We start from the raw sequence: 10,440 nt of genomic DNA, 5'->3' as shown, positions 1-10,440 counted from the left end.
CTCTCTCATGCTTCTCAACTTCAACATCAAGTCCCATAAATGTTATGGAAGACAACATCATCTGGAAGAACGACAAATGAAGAGTCCAAAAACCGACTGGGACGTTAAGATGAAGACGGTGGTTGATCAAATCATGAAGGGAAAGGAAAAGATTTTTGATGACATCATGGCAAACATACGGGCTACGAATAGAGAAGGTACACATAGGAGGGCAATTCCCACTACTGGTACGGACATGGACAATACCACAACATTACAAAAGTATAATGGGGGTACAAGTGGTACGAGTGGGATGGCGATAATGGAATTGAGGCGCTCTTCTGAGCAGGGCCCCTCTCAAACACACGATATGCATCACCAAAAGGTAGAAATTTTGGAAGAGTATATTCCAAACACAGGGCCCACAGCTAGCCAAATGTTGGAGATCCCTCATGACGACTTGTGTCTTTCGACCACTCCTCGTTAGAAACTGTGGATCTTCCCTAGCCCATCAACAAAGCCACAAGTGATAAAGTCTCTAAAATTGTTAGGCTGGAAGAATTACATTCTTTGTTCAACCTAGATCAAGTGCCCAAGTTTCAGGCCTCAAATTACAAAATTGGTAACCATGCTTTTTTTATGAGATTTGATACTTGATGCTTTCGGGCATAAAAATAGAAAGGTCTAGGTCATCTACAAGGTCGTCCCTTATACTCTAGAGACATCAAACTTGTTAATAATATAAGTTTTATTATTATGTAAGGGTAGTTTAGTCTTTTAGCCTCTCATTATTTTGGCTATATATTTTGTTGCTCTTGTACTCTTATTTTTATCTCTTTTGACATAATGAAAACCTAGCCTCCCTTTCGATTCTCTCTCAAATCTCCCTTGTCTATTTTGCAAAATTATCATGGTACCAGAGCAATGTTCTTGAGTACGATCGATTTGGCTCTGTCTTTGGCTTTGATTTTGAGGATTTTGCACCAATCTTGGGGATTTTGCACTTTGTTATGTCTATTTGGATTTCGATTGTTCATCATGGCTGGCGTAAAAGATGATTCACTTCAGTCCATCAATGTGCAATTGAATGGGCAGAATTATTCGTATTGGCATTATGTTATGAAATTTTTTCTGAAAGGGAAACTTATGTGGGGTTATGTTTCTGGAACTTCCACGAAACCGAAGGACGATAAGGATGAGAGCTTTCCGGAACAGTTGGTTCTTTGGGATGCCAACAATTCGAAAATCATCACTTGGATCAACAACTCGGTTCAACAATCAATCGGTATCCAATTGGCAAAATATGAGACGGTGAAGGAAGTTTGGGAGCACTTGGAAAGGCTGTATACACAGTCTAATTTCGCAAAGCATTATCAGTTGGAAATTGACATTCGGGCCCTTCAACAGAATAGCATGAACGTTCAAGAATTTTATTCTGCTATGTCTAATCTGTGGGATCAACTTGCTTTGACTGAATCAACGGAGTTACGGGCATTTTCCCCTTACATTGCTTGGAGAGACGCACAACGTCTGGTTCAGTTTTTGATGGCTCTTCGAGATGAGTTTGAAGGTCTTCGTGGAACAATCCTGCATCGCAATCCTCTTCCGTCGGTTGATTCGGTGGTTAATGAGTTGTTAGCAGAAGAGATTCGCTTGAAGTCTCGTGTTGATAAAGGGGGGGCGGAAAAGGGGATTCTTCCTTCTCCGAATCCCTCTGTCTTTGCAGTTCCTCATCAGCCAGCCTCCATCAATCAACACAAGACTCAAGCCAAGGTTGGCTACAACGAATGCAGTTGTTGCAAGAAAAAGGGACACTGGAAGGCTCAATGTCCCAAACTGTTGAACAGGGCGCAATCACCGAATCAATCTCCTCACTGGAAATCTGGCAACCAACCTAATTGACCTCTTCACTCTATGTCTTTGAACATGGCACCTATTGTTCCACTTGAAGATTCTGGAAGTACTCCTAGTACCTCGATTGCTACACTCACAGAGCAGTTTCAGAAGTTCATTGCCTCACAGCCACATGCCATGTCAGCCTCCTCACACATAAGTTTGCCTTCTAGTAGTACACCAGGTATATATTCCTCTATATGGGTCCTTGATTCTGGAGCTTCACATCATATGTCACCTAATTCCAATTCCTTCTTGTCCATTAAATCAGCACCCTCTGTATCTGTCATGACCGTTGATGGCACTCCCATGCCATTAGCAAGGATTGGCTCAATTTGCACTCCAAAAATGTCATTCTCTGATGTATATCAGATTCCAAATCTTACTTTGAATCTTTTCTCTGTTGGTCAATTATGTGACTCTGGTTTCTCAGTTATTTTCTCTAATTCTTGTTGTTATGTGTAGGATCCTCATTCCAAGAAGCTGATTGGGATAGGTCGTAGGCAGGGGCTTTACATTTTAGATGAGCTGAGAGTTCCTGATGTTGCAGCTTCTAGTGTTGATTTGTCTTCATTTCGTTCAAGTTCGTCTTCGTCTAGTTTTTATTTATGGCATTCTCGTCTTAGACATGTATCTGGTTCACGTTTAAAGTACTTAGCTTCCATAGGAGCATTAGGAAAGTTACAAACCCATGATATTTCAGATTGTTGTGGTTGCAAATTGGCAAAATTTTCTGCTTTACCTTTTTATAAGAGTGTTTCTATTTCTCTTGCACCTTTTGATTTGATTCACTCTGATGTGTGGGGGCCATCAACCGTTTTAACAAAAGGTGGATCACGTTACTATGTCTCTTTTATTGATGATTATACTCGTTTTTGTTGGGTCTATCTTATGAAACATCGTTATGATTTCCTCGCGATTTATCATATGTTTTGTGCTTTTGTTAAAACTCAACATAATGTTGTTATCAAATGTTTTCGATGTGATATGGATGGTGAATATACCTCCAATCGTTTCTCTGAATTGCTTGCTTTAGATGGTACCTTACATCAAACCACTTGTACCGATACACCAGAGAAAAATGGGGTTGCCAAAAGAAAACATAGACACATTGTTGAAACTGCTCGTTCTCTCTTATTGTCTTCTTATGTTCCTAGTGAGTTCTGGGGGGAAGCCATTCTGACTGTAGTTCATTCAATCAATAGAATTCCGTCATCTGTCACTTCAGGTTTGTCTCCCTTTGAAAAACTTTATGGCCACGCTCCTGATTATTCTTCATTGAGAATCTTTGGTTCCACATGTTTTGTTCTCCGTCCTCATGTTGAACGTAGTAAGCTTACTTCTCATTCCGCTCTTTGTGTATTTCTTAGTTATGGTGAAGGTCAAAAAGGATATCGATGTTATGATCCTATTAGTCAAAAACTCTATCTTTCTCATCATGTTGTGTTTCTAGAGCATATACCTTTCTACTCTATTCCATCGAACACCCCCAATCTACATAAATCTGATCTCACTCGTATTGATCCATTTGATTCTTGTACTGTTGATACTCTTAGCATTGTAGATGTCGGTTCTCAGCCTGTCGAAGTCCCTTCTGTCCCTACTACTGCCCAAGATGCTTATGAGATTGTGGATTCTGCTCCTCTTCCTCGCTACCCTCAAAGAATTCGTAAGTCCACACAGTTACCTGATTTTGTCTACTCCACTTATTCTAATTCTTTCTCTTCTTTTTTTTGACTTCTATTCACAAACTCTCTAAGCCCTCTTCCTATAAAGAGCTTATTCTTGACCCTCTTTGGCAGCAGGCAATGGCTGAAGAACTCTCTGCGTTGTACAAGACAGGTACTTGGTATATTGTTCCTCTTCTTGTGGGGAAGCGTGCTATTGGTTCCTGTTGGGTTTACAAGATCAAGACTAAGTCTGATGGGTCAGTAGAGCGGTACAAAGCTCGTTTGGTTGCTAAAGGCTTTGCTCAGGAGTATGGGATGGATTATGAGGAAACTTTCACTCCAATTTCCAAACATACCACTATTCGTACTCTCATTGCTGTTGCGTCTGCTCGACAGTGGTCCATTTCTCAAATGGACTTTAAAAATGCCTTCTTGAACGTGACTCTTCAAGAAGAAGTTTACATGGTTCCTCCACCAGGTGTTCCTCATAATTTAGGAGAAGTTTGCAGATTGAAGAAGGCTTTTTATGGGCTTAAACAAGCTCCCCGAGCCTGGTATGAAAAATTCTCCATCGTGATTACTTCTCTAGGCTTTTTAGGTGTAATTTTTCTGGCCGCACTTTACTGTCTTTATATGTTGATGATATGATTATCACCGGTGATGATGCGAATGGGATAACAGAGTTGAAAATGCACTTCACTCGTGAATTTGAGATGAAAGATTTGGGTTCCCTACGATACTTTTTAGGGATAGAAGTAGCTTACTCTCCTCGTGGCTATCTTCTTTCTCAATCCAAGTACATTGCTGATATTCTCGATCAGGCTCATCTCTCTGATGCTCGCACTGTTGATACCCCTCTTGAGCTTAATGCCATGTATTCTTCATCTGATGGTGTTTCCTTGTCAGATCCCTCTCTATATCACACTCTGGTTGGTAGCTTAGTGTACCTTACTATCACCAGGCCAGACATCGCTTATGCAGTTCACATTGTCAGTCAGTTTGTTGCATCTCCCACTACCGTTCATTGGGCAGCTGTGCTTCGTATTCTTCGATATCTTCGGGGAACTCAATTTCAGAGTCTGCTTTTTCCATCTACGTCTACTTTAGAGTTACGTGCCTACTCAGATGCAGATTGGGGTGGTGATTGTACTAATCGCAAATCTACCACTGGTTTTTGTATATTTTTTGGGAGATTCTCTTATTTCTTGGAAGAGTAAAAAACAGACTGTTGTCTCTCGACTGTCTACAGAAGCAGAATATCGTGCCATGGCCTCCACTACCACTGAAATTGTTTGGTTTCGTTGGTTACTTGCTGATATGGGTGTTATTCTCTCAAATCCCACTCCGATGCATTGTGACAATGTTAGTGCTATTCAGATTACTCGCAACTCCGTTTTTCATGAGCGCACGAAACATATTCAAATATATTGTCATCTTACTCGTCACCACTATCAGAATGGGACCATCACTTTACCATTTGTCACTTCCGCTATGCAGAATGCCGACTTGTTTACGAAGGCTCATACTATTTCTCGTTTTCGTTTCTTAGTTAGCAAACTCTCGATGCTTCCCGCAAATGCATCGTGAGTTTGAGGGGGGGTGTTAATAATATAAGTTTAATATTATGTAAGGGTAGTTTAGTCTTTTAGCCTCTCATTATTTTGGCTATATATTTTGTTGCTCTTGTACTCTTATTTTTATCTCTTTTGACATAATGAAAACCTAGCCTCCCTTTTGATTCTCTCTCAAATCTCCTTTGTCTATTTTGCAAAATTATCAAAACTAACTTGGGTTGCACACTCAACATAACTTTCTTCCCTCTCTAAATGATGGAATCGTCAAGGGTGTAACTTTTAACAAGGGCACTATAGACATCCCAGAGTCATTGTCCAAGGGAAAGAAAAGAGGTAGAAGCACTGAATCCCTATCTTCATCTAGAAGAAAGGCTAGAGCTTATAGATCAAAGGTGGTGTCAAAGGGTAAGGATTTGCTCGAAGTCAATGTTTCCTTTATTCCAAATTTTGGCTAGGGCTAGGAGGCGGCCCATATCATGCCCCCACCATCCTCATGAGATGCCTAGCTTGGAACTGTCGAGGCTTGGGGAGGCCTCAGACATAAAGTGCGGTTCAATCTTTCATTAAAAGTAGCGAGAAGACTTTGCTTTTGCTGGAAGAAGGGAATGGAGTTATTGGTAACTCTGTTGGGGTTTTATGCCCTAATTAAAACCCAATTTTTTTTTGTTCTCATTTTATTATCAATAAAAGAATAGAAATCATTTTTGACTTGGTCAATCACTTTGCTCACATGTTTTATTTTCATGATTATTTGTTTAATATAAACTTCTATTAAATCCCGAGCATATAGCTAATCATATTTATAGTGACGTAATCACAATGGAATATAATATATGATTATATGTTCAAAAATAAGCTAGTCCTAAGATTAGTCAATGCACAGGATTTACACTGACTTGCCAATCCACGATATGATCTACTTACACATCGCAATGTTGTGTTTTTTTTCAGAACATTAGCAAAGTAGATAAGATTGAATGTATTTGTTACATCAGACTGGAATGATATTGACAGTTGATAGGATAAGTAAACATACTATTATTATCTATTCTAGTCATATCATATAGTTGACCATAGGTCAATTCAATCTCAATTTTGAGTTGTTAGTACTCTAATTGATTGTATTATTTGAGTTCTTTGACTTGTTTGTTACTAGCTTACCGTACAGACTAGCCTATAGTTACATCTTGGGAACTCGTTTGTATAATTGAGTGGGAGTGTTAATCATAGATATGAACATCTATAGCTTCTGATGAAGAAGTCAAACAATAGTTTCCTTTTAGTTTAGTTCGAGTTGTTAAATGATAGAGATCTCATTTTAGTATTTAATATTAGTTTACTGAAGTATCATTTACAATGAACTAAGTGTTTTAAGGATAAAATACAATGAGGGGTAAAACGATATTTTAGTCCTATCTCATTGTAGACTGTCTATATATGATTGAGTGATAATTATGGTTGTAACAATGGAGAACTAATAACATATCTATATTGCTTATCGAGCATTCTATGAATTCAAGAGTGCAATTCCAAGTCTTTAGTGGAATCACGAGGACTTAATAAGTTAGTAAATTTATTTGTTAAATTTATGATAACTTATTGAAGCTTGATTTCATAGGCTCATGGTCCCCACAGTACCTTTGATAAAATCATCTAGATAGTCTCAATTAATTGATTTAATAATCAATTAGAATTATCAAAGTTGACTAGGTCAATTTTGAATAATTTTACAGAGTTATGCAATTTAAAGAAGAAAAGAGATTTTAGGAAAAATTTATTAATTAAGAAAAATTAGTGTCTAAATTAATAAATAAATTTAAATTAAGGTTCAATTTATAAAATTATTAATTTGATAAAGGATTTAAATAATTATTTAATTAATTAATCAATAAAAAATAATACTGGGCCTTGGATTTAAGTCCAATAGGCTTATATTTAAATGTGATATTTCACAGGCCTATAGCCCATGAGAATTTCGACCAAATGGCTGAATTTAGCTATTATTTTATTGATCATTTAATTAAATAAGTGACCTAATTGAGCATTTAAAATGAATGCTAAGTGATAGTTGAAAAAGATGATTAGAAGATCTAGTTTTGATGCTTTAGGGTTTTAGACTCTCTCTACAACAAAAGTCTTTTTCTAAGCCTCTATATTCTCTTCTCTTATTCTCTCTGTATCTATCTCCTGTATTGAAAATTGCCCACTCTAGTCTAGGTGATTCTAAGGATACTGTGGAAGACTGTGGTACCCTGCGACAGAAATGATACGAGGAATAGAGAAACTGAAGGAAGGTCTTATTCATTCCGCTGCATATAATTTAAGTGTTCTTATCATTATCCCTGTTTAAATTCAATTATAGAAGCACGTTTTAGATTTTCTTATATTAATTTGTTTAATATATGATTTACATGAAAATAAATAAGATCTTGTATAAGTAATTCCCTACAACTGTTCTCGGAGCCTTTAGTAATTTTTCTTTTCATGCACGAACATGGTAAAATTGAATTATTTGATGTGTTGAATAGTTGGATGGATCACATGTTTTTTATGAAGCATATTGAATTTTATGAGATTATTAGCAAATTTTGGTTACTTTGTTGTGTTTTATATGTAATTAATTTTTATAAATGCTTTATTTCTATAAAACATTGTAAAAGTAATTTAGAAAACGCTTTTGGGTTGAAAATTACACAAAAAATATTTTTGAAATGTTTTTGGCTGCAAGGGCCACATGCGCGTGCATCTCCCAGATTCAGCAGTGTGCCTCATGCACGTGCACCTCTCCAGATGCCCAACGACGAATAGTACTCGATACGGGTATTGTTCATCACCTATTTTATTTATTTATTTTAATTAAAATTACAGATAATAAAATATAAATTTAATTTTTGTAACAAACCCAAAAATATCAGATTTATTTTATCATTTAAAATTATTTTAAAATAAAATATTTTTGTTGTTTGTTATTTAAAAATTGGATATTTTCTACAAAGTTTCAAATTCAAATTTAAAAATAGGATAAATAATTAATTTTAAATCTTTTAATATATTATAATATTAAAATTAAGTTATGAGATATTAAAGATATTTTTTAAATACTTATTATTTTTTATATATTTTATTTGAAAATATTAATATCTGATCATTTTATGGATTTTAAAATTTAAAATTTTGAAAATTTGTTGACAAGATATTTTTATGGATATTTGAATTTGTTTCACTGTTTAAATATTTTAGGTTTGTTATAACTGTTAATATATATATATATATAGTTAAGGTATTTGTTGATAGTTATAACAACACAAGATATTTTTTTAAAAACAATTAATGATATTTGTTTTAAAACTTTAAAATTGGTTAAATTTTAAAAATATCACTTTTTGCAAACCAATTAATAAAATATTATTGTTTTGTTAACAAATGGGATTTAAATTAACTTTAGGTTAATTGTTGATAAATCATATTTAAATTAAATTAATATTTTTCAAAATAACCTAAAATAAGTTGATTGTTGATAAATGAAATTTAAATTAACATTGGTTAATTGTTGATAAATTTAAATTGACTTATTTATTTTTTGCAAAAAAGTTAATTAATTAGAATTTTGGATAAATTCTAGAAAATTAAATGTGGCACTTTTGCAATTGAAATAAATTGTAGTATTTTTACATAAATTCATAGACTTGCTCATATAGTAACATGATTGGGACCATCCAATTATAGCATGTCTGTTTACACTATATGTGATATTTTTGCAATTGGGCTTAAATGCATATAGTGGCTCATATGTTTGCATAATATATGGTATTTTGCTAAATAAAATATTCATAAAATGATAGGTTTTATTTGGGCCCAATATAAAATGCAAAGTTTAAATTCCTCTCTTGTGGGCGATTCCACTTGTGAACGCTCATTTGCTTTGCATGACTATAGTGGGCCTATTCAATTAATAACAATTAATCAAAAAAATATTTAAATTCCTATCTTTCGGATCTTGAATGGAAGTTTGGGGGCCCTAGTAGTGGGAACGACATACTGGACCCATTCCTCCTCCATACAAGCCCAATTGTTAATGCTCATTTGCCTGAGTTGGACTAAATTGTATAGGTTCATTAGAATAGTTAAACTTAAATATTAATTAGCAACAAATTGATTCTAATTTAATTGAATTTGTTTCAATGTGACACTTTAGAATTAATAGAAAATTATAGGACTTTGGTTTTAAAAAAAATTAATTTTACAATTTTTTGGTGAACCATAGTCATTAATTTTCAAAAATTAATAATAAAAATAATATTTTTTATTAAACAATGAGCTTATTTTAAAATAATATTTCGATATCCACCGTTGGTTTAACAAGGTCAATAGCTTAATGTGGCATTGAGACACTTCGATTCGTCACCCTACGGAATGTGTTCATTAGTTATTTTGACAATGTTAGATTTCGAAAGATAGATAATTATAGGTCAAATTCTAATAGACTCACCCCAACGGTGACTACTAGGACTAAATCTATGATTATCGAAACTGTGCGTCTAGCTCACAAAATAGTAGGTTGTTAATAATGGTAACCATTATTAAATGAGTTTACAACTCTATTTAACTAATGATATATTTTTTACTCTCTCCAACAATATCATAGATTGTGGTATATGTTGTGCTATTTCTTGAAATTTGAGTGAATATAAGTTTTATTGAGCAAATGTGATTGATTTCTATTTTATTTATAATATGTAGTATTATTATGGTTATGTCTACTCCCATCCTTTCTGAATTTTCAATGGAGAAACTCACTGGTGAAAACTAGTGGAAGCAAAACATCAACATAGAATTGATTGGTGACAACTCCAAGTTCGTCATGACTGAAGAATCCTTAGAAGTTCCAGTTGAAGGAGTTACCAAAACTGTTACAGACAAAAACGAGCGTTGGTTGGAGACTAACAACAAGGCACGATACTACATGTTGACTAGTATGGTCGACACTCTCAAGACAAATATGGAGAATGTCAAGATGGCTTACGAAATCATGGATAGGCTCCAAGACATGTTCGGGAAAAAATAAGTGCAAACTCGTTTTGAAGCCACCAAGAAGTATGCTAATGCTTGAATGGTACTGTCTCAACATGTTCACGATCACCTGATCAAAATGACCAACTACTTTTACGAAGCTGAATTGCACAGAGCAATAATAGAAGAGGAAACTCAAGTCGGCTTAATCCTCAACAGTCTCTGTCCAGCTATCCTAGCATTCACCACCAACTATGTGATGAGCAAACTCAACTATGGTTTGATGCAGTTCATGAAGGAGCTTCAGACTTTCG

At 34.9% G+C, this 10,440-nt stretch overlaps 1 protein-coding gene across 1 annotated transcript; it reads left to right on the top strand.

Moving 5' to 3' along the window:
• Positions 1-1,017: 1,017 nt before the first annotated feature.
• Positions 1,018-1,881, top strand: LOC133827805 (uncharacterized). Its single transcript, XM_062258836.1, has one exon. It carries the CDS (start codon positions 1,018-1,020, stop codon positions 1,879-1,881), a length of 864 nt encoding a protein of 287 aa, XP_062114820.1.
• Positions 1,882-10,440: the final 8,559 nt, after the last annotated feature.

This window comes from Humulus lupulus, chromosome 1 (assembly GCF_963169125.1).
Source record: "Humulus lupulus chromosome 1, drHumLupu1.1, whole genome shotgun sequence".
Taxonomy (NCBI): domain Eukaryota; kingdom Viridiplantae; phylum Streptophyta; class Magnoliopsida; order Rosales; family Cannabaceae; genus Humulus; species Humulus lupulus.
The sequence above is the reverse complement of the archived record's forward strand: the minus strand, read 5'-3'. Positions and strand labels throughout refer to the sequence as shown.